The sequence below is a fragment of the Hippocampus guttulatus genome, chromosome 21 (assembly GCF_054856545.1).
Source record: "Hippocampus guttulatus isolate MCC_2025c chromosome 21, RoL_Hgut_1.0, whole genome shotgun sequence".
NCBI classification, from domain to species: Eukaryota; Metazoa; Chordata; class Actinopteri; order Syngnathiformes; family Syngnathidae; genus Hippocampus; species Hippocampus guttulatus.
Genome location: NC_141281.1, coordinates 10768911 through 10792977, shown reverse-complemented (window position 1 = coordinate 10792977; position 24067 = coordinate 10768911). Strand labels below are relative to the sequence as shown.

The following is a 24067-nucleotide window of genomic DNA, read 5'->3' as shown; positions in this document are numbered from 1 at the left end:
GTGTGGGGGGGCAACAAACTATTCGACGTGTTTGCGTCTCTTTAACATTTACAGCTTTATCTAAATTAATTATTCACCGCGTGTGTGAATATATATGATTCTGTAAAGTAGCTTCTTGTATGTGATTCTCTTACTAAAGATTGTCGTTAACCACCGGGTAAATTTCTCTTTCTTGCGTGTAAACTGCGGAAGTACAAATTGTTAAGTTTAACCCGGAAGTGATCCAACACGGAAGTGATAGTGTTTTGCTACAGACACGTGCAAAGGAGCATCGGTGGTGCAGAGTTGTCGTTCCCGTCCATGTCCAACATGGCGACAGCCTCTTGTAACGTCGACGAGCTCCTCGCCCAGGCAGAGCGCGACGAAGCGGAGAAGCTTCGCAGCATCGCCGTGGACAAGGAGCAGGAACTGGAATTCGACCTGGGTAATCTGTTAGCCTGCGACAAGAACCGCCTGGAGGCTCGCGACTTTACCGGGGAGGAGAAGCACGACTTTCTACGCTCGCTGGCCCGCGATAACACGCAGCTTCTCATCAACGAGGTGTGGAAGCTCCCCACGGAAAGGATCCAGGAGGCCGTGGTGGCCAAGCTACCCGAGCCGACCACCCCCTTACCTCGGGAGAAGCCCCCGCCCAAGCCCCGGCCTCCGACCAAGGTTGGAAGTTTTTGGTTTTACAATATATCGTGGTTCGGCAGCCGCGGTCTCGATCCCTGGCAAATAGCGATGGTCCACTTTGTTTTCAAATTTAGATTTTTCAAATTCAGTTGGTTTTATTCGGGTTTTGGGGATATATTCGCAATTATAATAATAATAATAAAAATGTTTCATTACATTCGCTACAGTGGTTGGAAATAAAGGGAGCTAGTTGGCTAGCAAACTATTCTGTTGCAATTGTAGTTTTCTTTTTCATTTTCGTTGACTCTGTAATCCTTCCCTCCGTAGTGGGAGCAGTTTGCCAAGCTGAAGGGCATCCAGAAGAAGAAGAAGACTAACCTGGTGTGGGACGAGACTGCCAAAGAGTGGCGGCGGCGGTGGGGATACAAGCGGGCTAAAGATGACACCAACGAGTGGCTCATCGAGGTGCCGGAGACCGCCGACCCCAATGAGGACCAGTTCGTCAAGCGGATCACCGCCAAAAAGGAGCGTGTGGCCAAGAACGAGCTGAACCGGCTGCGGAATATCGCCCGGGCGCAGAAGCTCAAGGTCCCCGGCGTGGGCCTGACTCCCGTGTCCCGTCAGTCCAAAGACGAGCTGGTTCGAGCGGCTAGCGTGGCGCGGACCTCCACCGCTTCCGTAGGGATGTTCCAGGAGAGGCTCCCAAAGGAGAAACCAGCCAAGGGCACTGGTTAGTTTTTGCATGCTAGCTGCTACGCTAAATTCCATCATTTTTAATTGCCATGGAGATCGATCGTAAATCATCCACTCTCTTTCAACCCCACTAGGCAAGAGGCGGAAGTTCCAGCCCGTCGTAGGCGACTTTGCCGCGGAGAAGGACAAGCAACTGGAGCTCCTGAAAATGATGGAGAGCAAGAGGCCCAAGCTGAACGTCACCAAAGCGGTCAACAAGCAGATGAGGGAAGACGACCGAGAGGAGGCGGCAGCCAGGAACAGCAAAAGGGGCAAGCAGGCCGGAAGGAAGGGACGCAGGGATAATGCGGCGGCCGGCAAGGGGAAAGGAAAAATGGGGGCTCGCGGGAAAAAAGCGGGGGGGAAACCTCAGCGAGGAAAACCTTCAGGAGGGAAGAAATCCAAACCAGGGAAGCGGTGACTGGAGAACTGCAGGGACTTGTAAATTATCACAATGGAGAAAAAAAGCCTGGAATACTTCATGTCATTGTCATATTGGTCTGAGTGAAAATAAATGTTTTCTAAAAATCCTCAAATAATTTCTGAGTTTTGTAACCCTACTGAAATATATGTTCCATAAAGATGTCAACATTTTATATGGGAAGTCAATATTTTTTACATTCAAATTGGACGAATGTCCAGTTTAAGTACGATCATTTCTCATATGCCCAGAAAGTTTTCAATTAGGATTTTTGCAACCCCAATTTTATTTATTTTTTTTGTAAACGGACAAATTTTGCATGCTGGAAGTGAGGATTTTCTAAGCAATTAATTAAAAATGTTTGCAACTCAATTTATAGTTTTGTGAGAATACAAATTAAGGAACGTTTTATTCCGCTTTCGTTCATGTATTTTCAGAAATATTTCACTCCTTCAAAGTTGTGGCAATTTTGTCAATGATCTAAATTTACAAAATTTGGAACTTGAACAAATATCCATTTTATTCCCATTACTGTCATTTCTTATAATTTAGGAGAATTCAATTTGAATTCTCGCAACCCTACCTAAATTCTTCATAAATTAACAAATGTCCTCAGCAGACTCACAAAATTTTGGTGCTAAAATTGGACAAATTGTCCTCCGTTCCCAAATTGAATTGTTCATTCATGAAGGTGGCATGACCCGCTCTTCTAAGAATTGCTGCTCATCAATCAGATCGCTTTTCTAAGCCGCTTAACCGTGACTTTTCCTTACGTAAACCTTTGGCCCTGAGCTCAGTTCACGATGACCCGAGCTTCACACCAATTCGCAGGAAAAACTAACAAAAACCCCCCACACTTAATAAAAAAAATTATTTTGTTGCTAAATGTATTTTCAAACGCGTGCGAGGAAGTTTTTTGTTTGGTCTCGCCTCGGCAATGAACCTGGCTGCCTCTGTCGCTCGTCAAGTGGCTGCAATGGATTAGCGGCGCGGCGTTTATTTTTATTTCGCGCTACGCGGCACTCTTCGCGCGGCGCCAGTCCGACGCCGGCCGCCTCGGGGAGATGCAGCACATTTACATGCACAGCCACCATGAGCACCTGGAGGTGTTCACCACCGTGCTGGCGCCGCAAGGTCAGTGACGATCAGACCAAAACTGGTCCCGTGTGCCTTAGGTTAACCACCGCTGATTGAAGTTAGGATGGGAGGGGAGATTGTTGGTGAGTAGAGGACAAATTTATGTGCCTATACTATGTTGGGTGAGGCAAGGGGTATAAAGTCTACATAAAATTATTTAAAGGAGGGATGAAAGGAAACAAGGGTCGTCTATAGAATGGGAGGAATGAGACAAGGATAGGAAGCAAGGAAACGAGGTAACATGAAAAGTTACAGAAATGAGGAAAGGAAGGGTACAAGGTTTGATGAAGGACGCTTGGAGGGAAGGTAGGGAACAGGGATTGCATGCAAGGAAGGATGAAGACGAGGATGTGGGGAAGAGGGCAAATAAGGAGAGTATGAAAGAAGGTAAGGAAATGAGGATGGAAGGGTACTTGGATGAGGGTGCTCAGAAAGACGCATTGAAACAAGAATGTTATGAAAAGGAAGGAAGGAAACAAGTGAGGAACGATGATTCAATGGGGCTATTAAAGAAAGGCTTTTCTAACAAATATCGCTCTCCACCCGACAGGCCAAGATCTATATGGATGCAATGATGACAAGGCGAGTTTTTTTTTCCTCAAGTTTTCATCTAAACACAAACCATCACAATCAATTTTATGTCTTGAGGGCAAAATTCATATTCCAAACCTTGGACAGAGAACCGACACATGACTTGCCCTCAGGACCGTGAACTAGCTTAATGCTAACACACAATGCAATGTACTATAGACAGGCTAATGAAAGTAGCATTGATGATGATGTATGATGATAGATAGCACGCAGACAGGATAGTAAGAAGGCTTTAAGAGGCCCCACATTTAGGTGTTCTATTTCACCAGTGCGCGCCTTAATCCTGTCGACACGTAATCCAATTCGTTCACTGCTAGTTTCGTGAGCTCCTCTATGATGTTTTCCATAGTGTGCTCGGATGAAGCGAACAGTATTTTTGAAAATCAGTCCCATACGAATAAAATGAAACACAAATATCATAATTTTGATTAATTATTACAAATGAAACTTTTTTTTTTACATTGGAATGATTTATTATTTATGGTGATAATGTAGATTTGTTCCCCCGTTTTTATTTATTTATTTATTTGTTTGTTTATTTATTTTAGGAAAATTTACCACATAAACCACGTATGAGGAGGAGGAGCGCGTCCCAGCGAGCCGCCTCGTCCTCGGAGGGGCACGGAGGATGCGTACGGCGTAACAGTGCCAGGTAGGACATGCTATCCCATCATGGAATTCACCCACCAGCTTTTACCCCCACAAACACCCCCACAATCGAAACGGGTGGCCTCTCTGGCCTTTCATTAGCCGACACAAAAGCACACCGATTCCACACGCAAAACAGCAATTGCACTCTCTTGCCACTAAGTGGCAATGTTTTCCACAGTTTAGAATGAACGAAGACGCCGGTTTTCTCATTTATCTCCAGTTGAAAAAAAAAATAAATCAACGTTCTCTCATTGCCACATAAACAAAACGGCGTTGAGAATATCACCCGTTTTACATTCTACACTGCCTTAGCTTTCAAAACAGATGCCAAATGAAAAACCTCATTGGGAAAAATTGGAATACAACTTGCAACGACAAGCCCTTTGTAAATCGAGACACTTAATACAGTATTTCGTTTTGAACCTCTATTTTATTCGATCTAAATGAATAAATTAATGACATGGCATTATTTCCAAAGCTCTGCGCTAAACAATAAAAATACACAAACACAAAACTGAAGTTTACTTACCTCGACTCCCACTTAATTTCACATACCTTTCATTTTGAAGGGCGAGCATATCACTTGAGCTCACTGGTGGAATTCACGAAAGCAGTTTTTGTTGAGTCACAGATGAACGTTGCACATTTGTACACAGTCTGTCCCTTAAACTGGACAAAGCCGTAGAAAAGTAATAACTTTAGAAAACAGCAGACGTTTTAGCTAGTCGATGTATACATTGTCAATTTGACTGCAGAGGCGACACTCACTTTGCGTCAAATTGCCGATTTCGATGCCCTCCCACTGGGGCAAAAGGAAAACGGATTTCTCGGCTGTTTCATACTGTACGCTTCATCAGGTTTCAAATGAGACCCATTGTGGGAGGAAAAAAAAATCGTATTGGCAAAAAGTGGACGACATTGGGTTTGAAGTGTCCTCGTCCAGGGATGTCCATAGTCACATTTCCATCACTACCAACACACCTGATTCAAATGATCAGCATCGTTATCTTGCTTCCTCAGAGCTTGCTGATTAGCCTTTTGAATCAGGTGTGTGTCAGCAAGGAAAGATGGGAAAACAGGCAGGACCTCGGCCCTTGACGACTGACTTTGGACGCCCGCGGGCAATAAAAACTCTCTTTTTGGTCAAGTCGGTGAATTTGGTAATCTCCCACTGCCACAAAAGTAAAATGGTGTTGAGTTTCTCACCTGTTTCACAATCGTCACATCGCCAGCTTTGGCAGAAAAATGTCAGTACATTTTGGTAAAATGTACTGACAATGTAACTGACTGACGGGTTTTTTTTTTTGTTCTTGTCTTATACTTGTAAGCACACACGGGGGTCAGTTAGAATGAACATCTCTGTGTTTGTGTCCTTTTGTCTTTGTCGGCTAGTGGTCACGTTCTGCAGGCTCTCCGGAGGGCGAGCCGGTCAGGAGAGGAAGCGGACGCCAGCGAGGGCCCGGCCACTCCATGGAGGTCCCCACCCCCGCCGGCCCCGCTATGCCTCCGCGGCACCCCTCAGACTCAGCGCTCCCCGTGCCTCCTCCACAAGATCCTGTCTAGGTGTCGCAGGAAGAGCGAATGTCAGGGAGCCACCAATGGGGCCTTTGAGGGGGATTAAAGGGAGACCACCTCATGCTCATTATATGGAGTTCCCAATTAATGTGTTAATGTTTTTTTCCCTCAATATATAAACAACTCCTCATTTTGTCTTTATTATTTTTTTTTGCACGGTTATGTAAGAAGGGGACCTCCAGGGACTAAAAAGTTACAGAACCTTTGGTAGTTGAACTTGGATGAAAAAAAAGGCTACTTAGACTGAGCCTTCCATCAAATTGAAAGTACCCAGAACCAAAAGTATTCAAAACCAAAAGTTCTTAGAACTTTAGCAGAAAATACTACAACAAAAGATTCATAAATACTCCTGAACTGAAAGTACCAAGACCCACAAATTCCTGGAACTTTAGGTATAAAAACAATGTGCACTCTCATTTCCAGGAGCCAAAACAAAAAAGGATCTCAAACCAGAAGCTCACGGATTTCTAAACAACATGTGAATGATTATTTCTTGGACTAAAATATGAAAAGTGGAAAAGAATCCTGACCGACCCCCCTACTGGCCTGGAGTGCAAACTACAAACACCTCCTTGTCTTTTTCAAGTCATGTTTGACTTGGCGGTTGCCACGGAAACACAACCTGAAGCGTTTCTGACCAGATTTGCTGTCGAAAGATACGAAAGCTCGACTGCCCTCCACCCAAAAAAAAAAGAATTTAAAAAAATCTGACTGGTGCCCAAGTGACCGGAGGTCACATGACGCTGACACACACCAGCGCGATGACCTACATTGATTCGGGGGCGGGGTCGCACACACATACATACAAATTACCACATGGACTCTCCCGCCAAAAAAAAAAAAAAAGTGTTGAGATGGAGGGAGGGCCGATTGGTGGCGAGTGGGGGTCTGCTGGTGGCGCGGGATGCCTGCCAGATGACTGCTCTGTTCAGCTTGATAATGGGCTGCCATCTGCTGTCTAGCGCACACAAAGGCAAAGTGTGCTCGTGTATGCGTACAAATAGGCAGGTGGGTGTGGTGAAGCACATACGCACACACCAAAACGCAGACATTCAAAGATCACTTTTTAACTCGGTGAATTGCATGTAAGACGGAAAACCCCCCCAAAGTAAAACATTAAAAAAAAAAATGCAGGTAGGAAAGAAGAATACAAAATAAAAATAGTCACAAATACAAGTTGTCTACATATATTTGGATCAAAACGTTTATATTTAATATATGATTGCTTAGTTTACATTTAATGTTCGTTTAAGTATATGTAAGCTAACCTCGTTACACAAATTGCTATCTTACATTGTCTTTTTTTTTTTTTTTTTACGAGTGCAACCAGGAGGCAGAAGGCGAGCAGCAATTAAGAGCAAAAGAGCTCCGCCGCATCTCTGCTGGGTTTGCCCCCCCCCCCCCCCCTGGAGAAAAGACCCTCATGTACACACACACACATGGGTGCACTGCTGAACAGGACATGGCGTGCAAATAGTGTGTGTGTGTGTAGCATCAGGCCAGTGTCCCCCATTCTCCCTCCATTTGGTGGCCAATTGAGTGAATGTGGAAAGGACAAAAGAGCCCACAGGGGGCATTAAGTCACGGCTGAGTGGGCCCCTTCAGGGCCAGCAGCTGACCCCTGTAAAGGGGAGGGGCCTCTTGTTCTAGCTGAGGCGGCTGGCGCCCCTGCCCGGAACCCCGCACCCACTCACCTGTCACAACCACCTGAGGTCACGAGACAACCCAAGTGGATGATTTTGTTTTTCTTTGTTTTAATCAAAATACGAGCCATATGGCCGACTAGCTCCATGCTAAAAGGTGAATGGGAAACGCCGTCGACTAACGCAGGGCTAACAAAATTAGCGTCCATGTCGTTAGCGCTACATTTACTCCAGTATTTGAAATTTACATTGACATTTCAACCCTTTCATGCACAAATAATGATAACCTGTAACCGGATAAACTGTGTGAGTGGCTGGTTTAGATGAATTTCTACAAAAATTAAAACCCAAAACGTCAAGCAGCAAATTCCATTTATTTGTCCCGAATGCAGAGCAGGGCAACGTAATATTGTTACAAAGGACAGCCAGCGTTACAGACAAAATACAGTAGTCTTGCTTCTATTGCTTTTTAATTGTTTCTATGCCCTCCATTCCTATAAAATGACGCATACAGCAAAACTTATTTACGTACACTTTCTCACCCCCCCCCCACTTGATCTCCCTGACAAGATTCCCTTCTTGTTCTCACTTGTAATGCAGGATAATCCAGATTAGAAGAGAATAAAACCACAGCAGTTTTGCTAAAAATCCAAGATGAGTTTGGTGTGTCATTTCGGGAAGGCTACGAATATCTAAGCATTCCTTGGTTCTGTAAAATGTTAAGGATAAAAAAAGATTGTAAATCCAATTAGCATTTTACCATGTCGGGATTGTATTAGGACAGACGATTCACACTAACATCAAAAGATACACATAAAGAAATCATTTTAAAGTTTTTTTCTTTAAAAAAAAAAAAGTGCAATTTGTCTACGATAAGAGGTCAGAATCTGGTTATGAACATCGAATTATAAAAAAAAAACAAAAAAACATGGCAAAATAATGATTGGCCATGCGCTAGCAGGTTGTAATTATCCTCTAGACCGATTGCAACTATTAAAAAAAGTATTTCCATAGTCCCTCTTTAAAAATGCAAAATAAATAAATTAGTCAAATAAATAACCGCTACAGCCCGCTCCGAGCAAACGCTGTCCATATGCCCAAAAGTTTAACTACTCACTCTGTGGTTGTCCGATTTATATTAATATGCAAGTCATAACAATAATAATAATAATAACATCAATAATAAATACAACAGCCTCAACATCAAGGTACCCTTCCTGTGAAAATGAAATACATTCAACTGTTATGAAATAAAAACAATCACAAGTGCTACCAAGCTTTTTCTCAAGTCAAAAAAAAAAAAAGAACACAACCCCCCCCCAATATCCTGCCTTGATGCCTTATTGAGCGTCACGGCTCTGATGGAGCAATTTTGCGGGACCTCCATTGAAACCGGGTTAGTGTCTCACAATTACTGACATGGAGAGCAGTAAGGCCCGACCGAGATGGATTAAAAAAAAAAAAATTTAAGACGGATGCCAATTTCCAATATTTGGTGTGCGGGGGGGCATTTCTCATAAAAATCCATGTAAAATACACATACAAAATTTCTTACCCAGCCCCCTCTAAAATACCACCCCACTCAATTTGAGATGCTTTGTCTTCCTCCGAAACCACTATTTTACAATAACCGATCGGCCTTAGAGAGGAGTGAAGCTCAAAAGTCAAGTACTCGGGTCTGATTAAAAAAACAAAACAAAACCAGAAACCCCAATAGAAAAGACGTTGGATTGACTCTTACAGGATTTTGAAAAGAGGACCTGCAAAGGGGATTGGGACGGGTTCTTGAAGGTCTTCTTAAAGGACAAGGGCCCTGGGGGTGGAGCCACCAGCCAACGGGTACTGGTTCAGGTACTGGCGGGCCTGCTCCGTCATGGTCAGCTGGTCCTCCGTTTTTCCGTAGACCACCGCTTCCCACTCGCTCACCTGCAGGGACGGGTCCAGGCGGCATGTGTTAGGGGAAGACACAGGTGTCAAAGTCAAGGCCCGGGGGCCAGATCTGGCCCGTCACATCATTTTATGTGTCCCGCGAAAACAAATCAAGCATGTCAAGTTCCACGATGCTTGCTAAAGTCTGAACCAAAATGCCAAATGTAATCCACAATAACAGTCATTATTCTTGACTTCAGATTTTAAAACTAGTTATTCATCAATTTGTTGTGCGCTCTGTATGTAATATGTGGAGGGAGCTAAACATTTATTTGGTTTCCAAAAATTCATAGCGGCCCTCCAAGGGAAACCGTAACTACAACGTGGCCCGCGACAAAAATGAGTTTGACACCCCTGCTGTATCGGGATTTTTAGTGGACACACACATCGTATTTTCCGCACGATAATGCTCTTCGGAGTATAAGGCGCACCTTCAATGAACGGCCTATTTTAAAACTGTTTTCACATATAGGGCGCACCGCATTATAAGGCGCACGGAATAGAAGCTACAATATTGGATGCGGTTGCAGTATGCATCCACTAGATGGAGCTACGCTAAAGGGGAATTTAAAATCCACTACAATACATGCTGATTTATATAGCGCTTTCACAACAGCGGCAGCTGTAACAAAGCGCTTAACAAAACAGTTAACGTAAAGTAAAATAATAAACACAACACATAACATAAAACACAGACAGTCGTGCAGTCCTAACCCACTTTTCCGTCACACGCTTTGTTGTTTGAAGCAGTTTGAGATGAAAGAGGAGAGAATCAAAGTGTCCTTTAACCAGTGGATCAGAGCCATACCGTTTTATTTATATCGAGCTTTCACAACCGCTGCAGCTGTAACCGAGCGTTATGACAGAACATTTAAAATACTAACTACGCCCTGGAAATGTGAATATTGATCCAAGTATAAGGCACATCGGATTATACGGCTGAATATCAAGCACCTGTTTGGCCACCCTGTGAGTTTTCTTCTGGACGAGGCGGCGAAGGTGGTGCGGCGCCACTGAAGGCGTCTCCTTGCGCTCCGTCAAAGGGTGGCCGCGTTCCACCTTCTCCGCCGCCGCCGCCGCCGCCTCCTCCTCATGCTGCTGCTCCACCTCGGAGATCGGCGAGCTCAGGGAGGAGCTGGACAGTAAACTCTCATCGGGAACCTGGAGCACAACAATGATGATCAACATACTGTTCCGTTCAGTTCAGGCGATGTTGCTCGATCATTTGCCAAGCCTTTTAATCTCTGGTGTCAATTTCAAACTGAGCATTGTCAACTACATCAGGGCAGAATCGATGAGAGCTTTGATTCACTTGTGCGTCATTGTGTTGATCTTGGAACAGCTGCACACTGAGAGAGTCTTTCCCCCAGGGGTCCAGTACCAGAGATTTGCGCACTTTTCGAGCCGGGGCGTCCATCTGAAAATAAAGATGCACGCACGCAAGGATGAAAGGACAGAATTACCGCCAGTATAGAGTGTGTGTTCTCCGAGTGCTTGCGCCGTACATTTTGTTTCCACGCTCTGTAGTCGGGCTGCAAGATGGCCACCCTGTTAAAGATGTCGGCCCCGGTTTCCTGCTTCAGAACCTCGCGAATGTCTTCTTCCAGAAAAGCTAATGGCTGCGGCTGCAGGATACAAATACCAACGAAAACATCAATTAATTCCTATGTACTCGACTTTAATTGATTCAATGCCTTTTTTTTGGGGGGTCCATTAGTATATCGCGGCTGTTTTTGATATTGGTGACTCTTACTTCCATTTTGAGTGGGCCGTGCATTTTCTCCTGCGCCGCCAAAGCATTCTTGAAGGGCGTCGGCGTCCTCGGTGTTGGAATCATCACCGTTTTACGAAACTTGGGTGTCCTAGAACTAAAATAATTCAGTAAATACTGTACAGTCGATGTAAATATTAGGGTTGTATGTTAAGGCGCGACAAGAAAAGCAACACAAGTACCTCCACATCAAAAATGTAATGATACAATTTTTTTTTTTGGTATAAATAAATCTGACACCTAAAACAAAGGCAATTAAACATTGTACAGGTAAGCACCAACATGTTAACTCAAATGTTTTTTTTTGGGGGGGGGGGGGGGGGGGGTTTGAACGTCAATTAGCTTAATGCTAACATAATGTGAAACTCCCTAACGGGCTAATAAGAATTGGCATCAATGTTACAGGGTTATAATAGTTTTGGACTTTTTGTTAGTTTTTTAAATTTTGTTTTGACATTTTTTTTGTAAATTCTTTGAGTTTTAATTCACATTTAGAACAAGTTTGTTAGTTTTTATATTTCTGAAAGCACTTGAGTTTTATTTTGCTTTTGTATTCGTTTTATAATACGTGGAGCATTTGTCAAGTGTGAGATATAAGTGTGAATGGAGTTTCATTTATTTTTTTTGAAAGGCATTTTATTTCCTTAGCAAAAAATGAGTTTTCAAATTTAGCTCGAGCTATTTTCGTGAGTTTTCGCTCACGAAAACAACCGTGCGATGTCGAGATACTGTCGACGTGCGCGTCAACTTACCCGTCGTTCTCCTTCTGGTGCTTGGGTGTGGATTCCTTGTGACGGGGCGTGCTGAGGAGACACTTTTGGCCGCACACGGGCGTGGAGGTAAGCGCCGGGTTCTCCAAGTTGAGATGCTCCGTTGCTGATATGTTAAAGAACTACGGCAAGACAAGACACCTCGGTTTAGTCGCTCAAATTAATGAGTGAAAAAAAAGGAAATTGGGGTGATGTGGCGTACCCGCGACGGCGTGAAGGGCAGCGACTTCGTGGGCGTCCTCTTGGGCGAATTGGAAATGTTTTCCAAAAAGGACGAGTAGGTCCTGTCGCACAGGGCGGTGGGTTGGCCTCGTTCTCGCCTCCTCTTGCCCGGCGACGTCTTGGATGAGGCGGCGGCGGCAGTCGGGGAGAAGCCCGGCGAAACGTTAGCGGTCCTCTCCTGAAGGAGCGCGGCGAAGGCGGCCTGCTCGTGTTGGGGCGCCGCTGCCGTCTCGGAGAGGTCGAAAGTGGCCACGTCGCTCCACGCCGCCGGGTCCTGAACGGCAAAACACATCTACGGTCCATTTTTAATACATTCAAAATATTCAGAGGAAAATAATTCCGAGCTTATTTCTGCAGGAAGAGGAGACAAAATCTCTGCTAGGTGCTGTCCCAACATCGAATCGTTGATAGTATTTTAAAACAGGAAGTGATAGTTATGCATTTTTCAATTCAATATTGTGCATTATTTTCCAAAGTTTATATGATGCCAAATATTTTATTCTAGCATTTCTTTACTTTTAGAATGCATTTTTGGCGACAATTTGTTCCTTGAATGTTTGAAATTATCGTAATAATTTGGTGTCAGATATTTTGGCATTTTAGCTCTATTTTCCATCTTATGGCTTAGTATATTTTGTTGAATATTCTTTGTACTTTTCCAAATATTTATGTCTAAATATATCTAATTCAAATATTTCAGTATTCTATTCGAATATTTTTTTTTCATTTAAAAAAAATCAATTATACTTAAAGAATATTACGCCAGTCTGCAAACGCACCTTTCTTTAGCACTATTGTCATATACAGTATTTCACAAACATGGATGACACATGGATTATAGTTCAGAATATATTTGTTGATCTCGATGTAACCGAGACAACCGGAATGCACAACTATTGATTCATTGGCGCCATCTGAAATAAATACAAACCCACTGCAAGCCCGTTTCAAATGGATCTTTGACGTCTATAAACATCAATGGCAGTGAATGTGAAAGTCTTTTTTTTTTTTTTCTTCCTCACCGAATCAATGAGCTCCATGGTCTCCGCAAAGTCGCGTATGGTCTGCAGGGTGGACAGCACCGTGCTGGCCTCCACAGCCAACAACTTGGTGGGCGACACGGGAAGCTGGCCGGGGGCTCCTCGCGGGTTCTCCGGCTCCGACCAGGACCTCCCGTCGGCCCGCACCTCCAGGCCGCTGCTCACCGTATCGGGCATGCCATCTGACCATGCCGAATACTGCTCCAAGCTCTGAGAAGGTGGAAGTGATGTGGAAAATGAGGCGGCAATTGGCGAAAATGATTCCGATAGATGCGAATAGGACTAAGATGGATACTAAATGATGGCGGTGGGTGCGGGGGGGACTACCAAAGTGTAGCTTCAGGCCAGTCAGGATGAGTAGCAAGATGGGAAAGGTAGCTGCTAGAGAAACACTAGAGCAGTGGTTCTTAACCTTTATTCGTGAAAAATAAAAATATGATCTCTTTTTTTTTTTTTTACAAAATCAAGTCATTATTAAAAAAAAGTAAACACAATTAGTATATATATTTTTTAATTGTGCACAAAATGAATCAGCCAGTGATGGCCAAGCTGGTGTGTCATTACTAAATGATGTTGAGTCGGGTGTGTCTTAACCTCCATGGCAGAGGCCCCTGAGACTGATTGACCGAACCCCGGTTAAGAACCACTGCACTAGAGCGCAAAAAAAAACCCCCCAAAAAAATCCCCGCTCCACTCATATTTTTACATCGTGCAAAAAGTGATATAGATTTGAAGAAATTCTCTTTTTTTTTCTCCAGAGTATGGATGTCACACACATGCAAAAGCAGCTTATGCTAGCTCGCTAACTCCCAACGAGTGGGGGGGCGGTGTGCTGAGCTTACACATGGACCTCTGCGACGTACTTCGCTCTCGGCTGACATAAGCAGCAGCTCGAGTTCCTTAATTCTTTGCTCTCTGTCGGGATCATCCGGGAAAGACGGCTGCAACCAGGGGGGGTCGGCGGGAAGGGAAAGGAAGGTTGTTAGGAAGAGCAGGAGACCACAACACCAAAACAAATTTGACGTGGACAAATATGACACAGGAGAGGAGGCGGCGTATGCCTTGTTAGTACGTTCAAAAGGTTTCATTTGAAATCCGTAGCGACAGAACAAACACGGGCAGAGTCCGGAAATGAAAGAATACAGAAGGAGGAGTCAGTGCAGTAAAAGTCGTTTGAGTATCTTGCGTACAAATAGGTGGTCCTTTGTCAACCCTGTCCACCGTTCAAGCATGAAATTGAACACCCAAGCCAAAAGTTACACTTGCGGGGAAAAAAAGCACACTCATTGATTTGAAGTCGAGTAAATCTTTCATCTTGCTTGCCAAAATGTATCTGTGAGTGAGCCGTCCTGAATTTTGATGGTTGTGACGCAACAGTGTGTTGACGACTGCTACCATATTTTAGGCTAAACAATGTTCGTTTTGTTTTCTGTTTACTGAGAATTGTATCCTGACTTGTTCAATAAAGATTGTTTGAAAAAAAAAATATATATATATATATTTCAGGCTAAACAAGTCAACGGTGATGGATTTTTTTTAAACCAATGTTGATTTTGACGTTTGGCAGAATGAAATTACGATAGCTGATTAATCAGCCGATTATTTTTTTTAAAAATCTGAATAAAGGATGCATGGATATAATGAATAAAAACTTGTTTTTGAGTCCCTCAGTGAACACAAAAAGAAAGAAATTAAATGCAGGCATCACATTTGACTGTTTTCCATTCGGTTGTCCTTTCGTGTTTAATTTTACAGCAGCTCAGCGCGAGCATAAATCTGTATCGACACTTAAACATTGCGTCGTAATGGGCGTATGAAAGGATAAAGAAATTGAGAAGGATATACTTTGTAATTCGTGTCCTTTTCCTCCTGCTCATACCTACTGAACTGAATTTGCCGTTTCATGAGAAAATAAGATTACCCTGCCATTTAATCGGCTGTTTATTATTTTAAAACGGCGTAAAATCCACCGATTGATTAATCAGTCAGGCCCCAACTACCTGTACCTACCTGTAAACTCATTTAAATAGTGAAAGTCACCTGAATGAAACCCGAAGTGTCCATCAGGTGGCGCCGTTGGGGATCAAACTGATAGCTTGGCATCTACAAAAAAATAAAATAAAATTTAAAATCCAGCAACGGTAAATAAGTGCGGCAAGTGAGCGCAATCCAAATGGAGTCCAGAGTCGACGTGGACCTGGTTGGGTGCCGTCACGGGGCGCAGGGGGCTGCGACTGCAGCGCCGCGGCTCGCCCCGCGTCGGAGGAGGACACGGCGAGTGATGGCGCCTCTTGACACCGCTGCCGTGGGAGCACGTGGCCGTCTTGGCGCCGGCGTCCTGCAGGTAGCCCTCATGCTCCACTTTGCGCCTCATGGTGGAATTCCAGTGGTTCTTGATGGAGTTGTCCGTCCTGTTAAAAACACATTGACCCCGTTGTTGCTTTGACATGAAGACATCAGAACATTCCATGCGGCAAATCACCTTTTGGAACTTGGAAATGTTCCGGTTTAGGCATTTGTAATCATTTAATCTTCCCTTGAGGACCCCTGTGTCTTTGCCTTCAGGTTTAGTGTGAAAATAGTGTTGATTCAATGTCGGATTTTTTTTTTTTTTTTGCCGCTAGAAAAACAAACAGGAGTGTAAGCCACCAGTGTTTGCATGTCCTTAGCCTACACAGATACCGTGTGTGCACTTGGGTCAGTCAATGTGTTTACAAAGCCCCCTGTTAACATCGGATGCCTTGGAAGCTTGGATTTTTCAACTTAGTGGAGAATTACCGTCCAGGAAGGAGTTTGGAGATCTCGGCCCAACGGTTGCCCAGTCGCTTATGGGCCTCGTAGATGATGCGATCTTCCTCCTGCGTCCACGACGACTTCTTCACCTCGGGGTTGAGGTGGTTGTGCCAGCGCTCGCGGCACTGCTTGCCGATGCGGCCCTGGAGGTGCTTGGCGATCACCGACCAGCGCTTGGGGCCGTACTTGTGCACCAAGTCGATCACCTGCGCATAAAAAGGTGCCACTGCTTGGAACAATCGATTTACTGTACGGTGAAACCCTGGATTCACTCAAGGAGGGCATTGTTCATCTCACAGAGTTGGTGGGGGGGAACCTCCCTCCAGGAAAAGGGCTGAAAAGCAGCCAGTTTGTTTGCCGTTTTTATTAGCGATGAGGTAGTGGAGCCTTTGGAACAGACGCCACAGGCTCGAGCCAAGAACATTTTTATTTTGGCGGGATGTAAAAAAAAAAAAAAAAAAAAAAAAAAAAAAAAAAGGGCGCTGACTCTCCCTTCTGTTCCCCCCACTATCGCTTACCGGCAATGTGTGTGCCACACAGTACACTCCCGGATCCTCTTACCTTCTGATCCTCCTCCTTTGTCCATGGGCCTTTCACCAGCTTGGGGTTGAGCACCTTCTGCCAGCGGTGCTGACACTGGCCATCTGTCCTACCCTGACATTCGAGGGAGACACCTCATTACCGACGTGGAAACAGAGCTCTCATCACCACCCCTACTGCCAAAAAAACTATCACCACGCTTAGGAGGTAATTACTGTAGGAAGTGCACCCTGGCGAGGCCAGAAGGGAAGTAGATACTGCAGTTAGCCATCTCCCAAATTCGCTACCTACCTATGAACTTTTTAAACTGTTTCCTACTCTTTCTACCTACCACTCACTCATCCAGTAGCATCTAAAAGTATGGATGCTCACTGTGAAAGGTTTTCCAAGCATCTTACATCTAGCACGTCGTGACACGGCACACTTACGGGAAAATAGTTGGCTAATAATTTCCAAGAGTCTGTGCCATGTTGCTCCACCAACTTTTTCAGCTTTTCGTCCTTGATCAACAACAACAAAAATCAGTTCAACTTCCTGTGGGGGGGGGGGGGGGGGGTTTAGAGCACAGGCTCACCTTGAGACTGAAGTGTGTGGTTCTTACCTCGTCGCGGGACCACTTGACTTTGCACAAAACCTTCTTGTCTTTGCTTCTTTCTTTAGTGTCGGGGGAGTGCAGCTCTTCATCCTTGTCGTGGCTACACACATGGACAAACAGTCTATATTTAAAATATTTTCCCATCCAATTTTTTATATATCCTTCCTCGTGCACTTTTCCGGCTAATACTTGTGCTTTTTTTTTTTTGGTCTAATGTTTGTGTATATTTGATCCATATTTTTATTTTTCGTCCAATATGTTTGGAGGGAAAACAGCATTTGCTCCAAAGTTCTTCATCACTGTGGAAACTCGAGTGAGTCACTTGGATTTTGGCAGGAGCTGCTTTTGTCAGTGCCATAAGCAGGAACGGGGGATGATGGTGCAGGGGGGGGGGGGCAATCCTGAGCCATCAACGGGCTCTTTCACCTCCAAAGGTAAGCTGGGGTGTGGCGAATCCCTGTCCAGTTTGTGTTCAAATATTAACATCATATGGCTAAAAGGGTTGTAAATTAATTTAATGGAATAAAATGCTTGTTTTGGCTCACGGCTTCCAGTCAAAGTGCTGTTTCATTCATGTTTGTTTTAATGAAGTCACATTTTCTATCGGTTTATGTGCAATAAATGTCAATGTGAAACATGATGCAACTCCTTTCGAAAGGGTATTTTCACTCAAGTTAAGATGAAATTTCGCCTTGAGGGTTTCATGTGGGCCGAATCATTATCAGTGCAATTAATTGGTCTTGATTATTTGTCAGCCATTTTCTTTTCTGTCTAAAAACACAAACAAGCAAAGCCCTGATGATGACGTGTTGTTCTTGTAAAGTCACATTAACAGTGTGCAATACACAACATTTTATATCCGAATATCGGTAACTTTATAAGCTGTATATCCCGAAATTAATAACTATTTACATTTACACCTTATAATTTCACCTTTAATGTTATTTCAATCAAAAACACAAAGTGAATAATGTACAAGATTAGTAACAAATGAATACATTATAAATGACAACAAAAACATTCACTGCTCAAATGACACTCGAAATGTGTGGCGATACAACCGCTTTTCAATGATGCAATAAAATATAAATAACTCAAATAAATAAGTTCTGAGATAAGAGAAACGCCAGACACATTGAATGACGTAGCAAAGGCAGTGACGCTACCCACCAGCGAGGTGACCTCACGGTGTCCATGACAGCCGCGGGATTGCGTGGACCTCTTCTTCGTGTTGTTGCTCTTCAGATCATTCAAATTCCACGCAAGTGGACGTTCATCCATATAAGTGTTCATCGGTGCTCCTTTCTGGATCTCGTTAGCATTATTCGGCTAGCCATCTTGCCAACCGAGTCGTCGTCATTCTTACTTTCTCCCCATGAAAAGCCAGCGTATGGAAGGTAACATCCATCCGAAGAACACTGCTACTTCGTCCGCGTCGTCCCTCGTGTTTTCGGAGAAACACTCCTACGACGTAAATTATCTAAAACGGCAACAAAAAAAAATAAATAACGCGATTATTTTACTCTCGTTCCTCGCCGTGCGGACGTTCCCGCTGCACTTGATTCGATGATGTGATGTTTGTCCATCCCGCCGATTCTCGCGCTCAGCCCCCTGCACGGGGCGGCCTCGCCTGCGATTGGTCAGAAACGAGAAGAGGCTCGCGTCTGATTAGCCAAGAACTAAGAGAGGCTCGCGTTTGATTGGTGGAAAGTGTTCAGGGGGAAGAGTCACCTGATTGTTGGAAAATTTGAGGAAGCGTACAAGTGCTCCTGTCACAAGTGGGGCAGAATGGCTCTTTCATGCTGGAGCCAGTGACCCGAAACTCGGTTGTGGGGGCGCTGAGAGGGCCCCTACAAGGGGTTGACACAACCACATAATTATTTTTTCTGATGGCAGTTGCCAATTAAGGCGTTAATCCCAGAGTCTCGCCGTTGTATCAATTTTGAAAAAAGCACACTTGACATCTCCCAAACAGAAATGACAAAATGTGTTGACAAAACTCAACACTGCCCATGACCAAAATATCACCATACCTACAGTGAAACATGGTAGTAGCAGACACAAAACCTGCAAGTTTCTGTGAAAAAAAATGTCAGGAAAAGCCGACCAGACTATCTTTACTTTTTTATTTGGGGCAAATCAGAGACTGCACTATTAATTCTGAAGGCCTCGGGCACGTTAGATTGACATGGCAACTAAAATCTGATTAGCGAGAGAATCTAATGTACTGAAAGCAGATCCACCGAGAGAAACGCTACGAAATGAATTGTTTTGAGTAATTTAATTGCTTGCATTTCCACTGCTGTTCTGTAAGGTCTTTGTTGCCACCCAGTGGACAAAATAGTCCCTTACTACTGTATGTGCATTTCATATCAAATACTTTTGTTTCTCATGACTAATATTTTTGCTTTTCATGCAGTATTTTTGTGTATTTTCCATCCAATAATTGTGTGTTTTTTGTCACATGTCCGGGTACTTTTCATCTAAGATTTTTGTCTAATTTTATTTTTCCCCCAATATTTTTGAGTTTTGCCCTACATTTTTGTTTTCTTTTAAATATTTGTTTGTTTTACAGTATATTAGTTAGCCCTAATCCTCTTCCGTAGCTATAACTTCAAATACATACATTCGTTTTTGGACTCAATCTAAATGTAAATAATTTAGCCTGTAAGTGGCGCTGTTTAACAGTTTTTTCCGACTCGACTGCATTTTTGAGTCATCAGCTGTGTAAAGTGTGTCAAGCAAAGTACGTACAACCGGAAGCCCGTGTAAAAAAGGTAAACGCTTCAAATGAGCGTCCTCGACTTTTCACGTTTGCTATGTTTACAAGGCACATTGCAAATAAATCGCACATTGTTTATTTAATAAGCTTAATGTTATTCGACGTCTGTGGTTGTTTAGTCGCAATTTCACGCATTTCTTTGTTTTGTTTTGAATGTAAAAACCGGAAAAAGAAAAGCGCATTCGAGGTGGCCCACACACGCCTGTTGCCTTCAGGTCCCGTGACGAATTTACATCGGAACTTTCCCCGACCAGGAAAGGCTGATGTTTCCTCCTTGTCTGAGCTGAATCGCACAGTTAGCAGCAACATATAACCACCCGTGACATACTGGAGGGGTTTTGTGGGGCGGCGGGTCCCTTTAACCCAAGTAAAGCATCAAAAATGTTGGCTTAACCGAGGGTTCGGAGGAGCACCGCCTGGAAACACCAAAAGGTACGAGCTCTACCTAAACGTCACCTTGCATCGCAAACGTCTCGCTGGCTAGCCGTGGGGGCGAATTCGTTCGTAACGTAAAGGTTAACTTGCGTATTTGTCGGTACGCACGAATATTCGTTTACGTTGACGCTGCCATTACGTAAGACCGACATTCCAGATCACTACTTGGTTTTATTTGACTACTATTTGGACGGAAGCTCATTTCGCGCTAATTAGCTTAAATTAAACAAGCTAGTCTATTTTCTTTTTATACAGAATTTCCCCATTCACAATTAAAATTCCTCGAGTGGTGTGGTCCCCCAAAGTTTAGCATCAAATAAGAATATATATTTTTTAAATGCTTGGGTCTCAGAGTACTAAAAAAGGGGAGGCAAATAGTACAATACAGTAGTGTAGTAGGCCTCTGTGTTCATTCACACTGCCCCTAAATATGGGGAAATAGAAAATCTGTACTTTAATTATTTCATTGAAATGGATTCACATAAATAAATTGTACTTAAAAACCAAAAATCTGTACTTTAATTATTTCATTGAAATGGATTCACATAAATAAATTGTACTTAAAAACCAAACTCTTAAAAATAATTTTAAAAAAAATTGTGTGTAAAAGTGAAATAGAACTGAACTGAAACTGGACTTTAATTAGAATCTCGCTTAATTTTCTGAAGATATTTTCCTTTTCACACCGCTACCTGTATAAGTATTCACTCTTTGAGTACTCACTGATACCTGTCACACTTTGGATGTATAACATGTCATTGAATACAATGACAAAATCTTTTGGACGAAGATATTTCTTTCGGACGCAGATGTTTCACCAAGGGGGGAGTGGGGTATCAGTGGCATCGGCAGCCTCCATGGCGACACAATACCTTAAAATAAGGCTGAGTGATACTCTCACTTCCCAAGTTTTTGTTTCACTTTTTTTCCCCTGCCCGCCCTTGGTTTTGGTGTTCTTTTGTTGTATTTTGAGCACTACTTTAAAATGCAACTCTTGAGGCTTAATTTTCTTGATTCATGCAGTGCTTTAAAAAATATTAGATAAAATTAACATCTAATTAATGAATTTCTGCTCAGGGCTCACGCTCAACTTGCTTGTAATGTAAGAAACATGCAGGAAAAAAGTACGTCCTCTTCGGAAGGAAGCATTCTATTTTGGATTCCCTGTAGTAGCCCTGGCATATTTATGCCTGTCAGTACACGTTGCTTCATGCTGCGCTTTGAACGCAGGGACCATATAGCACATTTCTTCGCCTTTGTTTATTAGAGCCAATAAGCAGTGCCTGCCAGTGGGTGTGGTCAGCTGCAGCATTCCTTTTGTAGGAGTAGCCGTGGTGGCAGAAATTGTCTGTATTGCATACGATAGCCAACCCCCCCCCCCCCAAAAGAAATCATCGCAGGCGTTGGAGGGGAGCACAGATGGAAGGCATTTTGCTGCTAGCTGACATCCTCTTCAGAGGGTGCGTTTACACAGCCGAGCATTGACTTGACAAATTCCAATCAACTTGAACACTTGAGAATTTAAACAGGAGGAAAAAAATTAAAGCTGTATTTCAAAAGCTACTTAAAATATCTTGCACATAAATTCAATTTTAAAAAAATAACCTGTTCTTAGGTGTAAAGGTATTGTATGTACTTAAGTTAAATACCGCTGACTGGCGTGAAAAATATCACATTTTTTAATTTTCTTTATTTCTCAAGTAAGAATTTAACATTTTATTTTTGTATTTAATTTGTACCAATGCTGAAATCTAGCTGTATAAAAAGTTATCATCGTGGGATACATTTTGTTGAAAATTTTTCACAACTAAGACGAAAATTCAGATGCTCAAAATCAAATGGCTCGCACTTGGGTGCAAAATAAAATGCAATCGTGACATCTCTAATCGTTTTGTGCCACCCCTAACATTTCTGGGGGGGTTTTCTGTAGTCGTGTATTTATACTTTTTAGTCTAAAATTATTGTAGTTTTCTGATATTATTTCCACAGATTGAAAAATTAAACAAATAAATTAGCTGGGATAGGCTCCAGCACGCCCCGGTTCTTATCGCAATTTCGTGATTAGCGTGACGCCGGTGATTTGCCACCTCGTCATCAGTGAAAAGTGAAACACCGAGTCAAAACAAAAGGAGGCCCGAGTGTCACATTGGATGCATCCTAAAGAGGCCCTGTACCCCAATCACCCCCCCCCTTTCCCCTTGGACGTGAGCAGAATGCGGCATCCTGTCAGGATGCGTTTGGTGACACATCAATAGAGAAACGTTTTGTTTTTTCCTCCTCCACGCACGGCGGGCGCACACGCGGCCAAAGCGACGAAGACAAAGGGACTCCGAAACAAACGAGGATGACCTCACTGCGCGCCACACAATGGACGCGCTCACAAGTGGACACAAAGAGCTTTGTGTCGTAACGCGACGCATGGCCACTTTTGGACTGTACACTTGTGCAGTTTTTGCCGGTCATTTTACTGAAAGAATGTCCGCTTAAATGTACAGCGCGATGGGGAGACAAAAAAAAAACAATTTTGTGAACAAGGCCATGGTCAATATTTTCTCTAATAATTTAGTATAATTTCCTAATTGTAATAATTTAAGAACCTAATTTCTCTTAATATTTCAGTATTTTTCATCTAATACTTTGCTATTTAGTTATCAAGTATTTCCACATATTTCCGTCTAATATTTTCTTATTTTTGGCTCACATGCTGTATTATTTTTCTGTTATTTTTGTCCTCATATTTGTGTATGTATTCAATATTTACTATTTTCTAATATTTTTTAAATTCTAAACTAAGCTGTTTTCTTTCCATTTTTTGTGTAACATATTTTCAATTTTCTAATATTTTGGCTTTTTTTCATATCTATATTTTTCATCTTAAATATTTTGTATATGTCCACTATATTTGGTATTTTGGGCAAAAAATGGCAACTACTTTTTGTCCTATTTTTTTCAAAAATCGTAATTCAAAAACCTGAAAATGAAAAATTCAACGCAGGATTCAAATTCAGAGAAAATGCTTTCAATTTGTTTTTCTGAAAATCATTGTAATACTTTCTATTTTCTGTAATATTAATACTTAATATTGGTTTCTCATATTTTTTTCCCTGATATTCATACCATCAAATATTTGTCTAATATTTTCTATTTTCAAAATACAGTATTCTAATATTTTTTAAAAAACGCCTGATTTTCCCGTTCTTTTTCTACGTCCCCACAGCAGGATGCATCGTTGACTCCTCGTCCCCGCAAGCACAAACATTCGATGCGCCACCCCGTGACCTTTCGCCGTCCGCAAGATGGAGGAGCAATCGGGCCTGCCTAACGTCAGCATACCGTGCCACAACGAGCAGAGGGACAAGAAGAAGCGCTACACGGTATGTCCAGAGCGACCCCCGCATGAGTTTCCCCTCCGCAAATGTCACTTACACATCTTTCCAGGTTTATAAAGTGATCGTCAACGTGGGGCAGCAGGAGTGGTTCGTCTTCAGACGCTACGCCGAGTTTGATAAACTTTACAACACGGTCAGTGGCGGCCATTTTATGACGCGGGTGTGTCGGCGCGACCGTCACATTGGTTTTCTTCTTCGTTCCAGTTAAAAAAACAGTTCCCATCTTTAAGTTTGAAGATTCCCGCCAAGAGGATCTTCGGGGATAACTTTGAACCCGGTGAGTGTCGGTCCGCTGTTCTAAACGCCATGGCGAGCGTCAAATGTTTTTCACACGCGTTCATTTTGGAAAATAGAATTCATCAAGCAGAGACGAGCCGGCCTGCACGAATTCATCAAAGGCATCGTGTCGCTTCCGCAGCTTTGCAACAAGTAAGGG

At 43.1% G+C, this 24067-nt stretch overlaps 4 protein-coding genes across 11 annotated transcripts in view; 3 read left to right on the top strand and 1 right to left on the bottom strand.

The window, feature by feature from the left end:
* The first annotated feature begins 225 nt into the window (after window positions 1-225).
* Window positions 226-1886, top strand: rrs1 (ribosome biogenesis regulator 1 homolog). The gene is made up of 3 exons (XM_086102655.1): window positions 226-654; window positions 943-1345; window positions 1443-1886. Exons 1-3 carry the CDS (start codon window positions 301-303, stop codon window positions 1766-1768), a joined length of 1083 nt encoding a protein of 360 aa, XP_085958781.1. The 5' UTR covers window positions 226-300; the 3' UTR covers window positions 1769-1886.
* Window positions 1887-2624: 738 nt separating this feature from the next.
* LOC147187130 (uncharacterized) lies at window positions 2625-5857 on the top strand. The gene is made up of 4 exons (XM_086102137.1): window positions 2625-2902; window positions 3456-3487; window positions 4045-4148; window positions 5540-5857. Exons 1-4 carry the CDS (start codon window positions 2833-2835, stop codon window positions 5766-5768), a joined length of 435 nt encoding a protein of 144 aa, XP_085958263.1. The 5' UTR covers window positions 2625-2832; the 3' UTR covers window positions 5769-5857.
* A 1863-nt stretch (window positions 5858-7720) lies between these two features.
* Window positions 7721-24067, bottom strand: part of mybl1 (MYB proto-oncogene like 1) — a 25959-nt gene continuing 9612 nt past the window's right edge. For 2 of the 7 annotated variants that reach the window (XM_086101649.1, XM_086101648.1), the window contains exons 3-18: window positions 18196-18505; window positions 17032-17125; window positions 16859-16930; window positions 16452-16544; window positions 15876-16096; window positions 15295-15508; window positions 15138-15200; window positions 13940-14038; window positions 13080-13307; window positions 12038-12349; window positions 11818-11957; window positions 11048-11162; window positions 10800-10919; window positions 10607-10711; window positions 10249-10455; window positions 7721-9291 (exon numbers count right to left, since the gene is read on the bottom strand). In XM_086101649.1, the coding sequence (XP_085957775.1) occupies window positions 9163-9291; window positions 10249-10455; window positions 10607-10711; window positions 10800-10919; window positions 11048-11162; window positions 11818-11957; window positions 12038-12349; window positions 13080-13307; window positions 13940-14038; window positions 15138-15200; window positions 15295-15508; window positions 15876-16096; window positions 16452-16544; window positions 16859-16930; window positions 17032-17125; window positions 18196-18221 (2238 nt within the window). In that variant the 5' untranslated portion in view covers window positions 18222-18505 and the 3' untranslated portion in view covers window positions 7721-9162. The remainder of the gene's footprint in view (window positions 9292-10248; window positions 10456-10606; window positions 10712-10799; window positions 10920-11047; window positions 11163-11817; window positions 11958-12037; window positions 12350-13079; window positions 13308-13939; window positions 14039-15137; window positions 15201-15294; window positions 15509-15875; window positions 16097-16451; window positions 16545-16858; window positions 16931-17031; window positions 17126-18195; window positions 18506-24067) is intronic. The other 5 variants (XM_086101650.1, XM_086101651.1, XM_086101652.1 and 2 more) reach the window with 5 other exon arrangements.
* sgk3 (serum/glucocorticoid regulated kinase family member 3) overlaps window positions 20028-24067 on the top strand; it is a 9377-nt gene continuing 5337 nt past the window's right edge. The window contains exons 1-5 of one of the 2 annotated variants that reach the window (XM_086101656.1): window positions 20028-20239; window positions 23463-23616; window positions 23681-23764; window positions 23836-23908; window positions 23985-24060. In XM_086101656.1, the coding sequence (XP_085957782.1) occupies window positions 23539-23616; window positions 23681-23764; window positions 23836-23908; window positions 23985-24060 (311 nt within the window). In that variant the 5' untranslated portion in view covers window positions 20028-20239; window positions 23463-23538. Of the gene's footprint in view, window positions 20240-23459; window positions 23617-23680; window positions 23765-23835; window positions 23909-23984; window positions 24061-24067 lie in introns of both variants that reach the window. The other variant, XM_086101655.1, reaches the window with a different exon arrangement.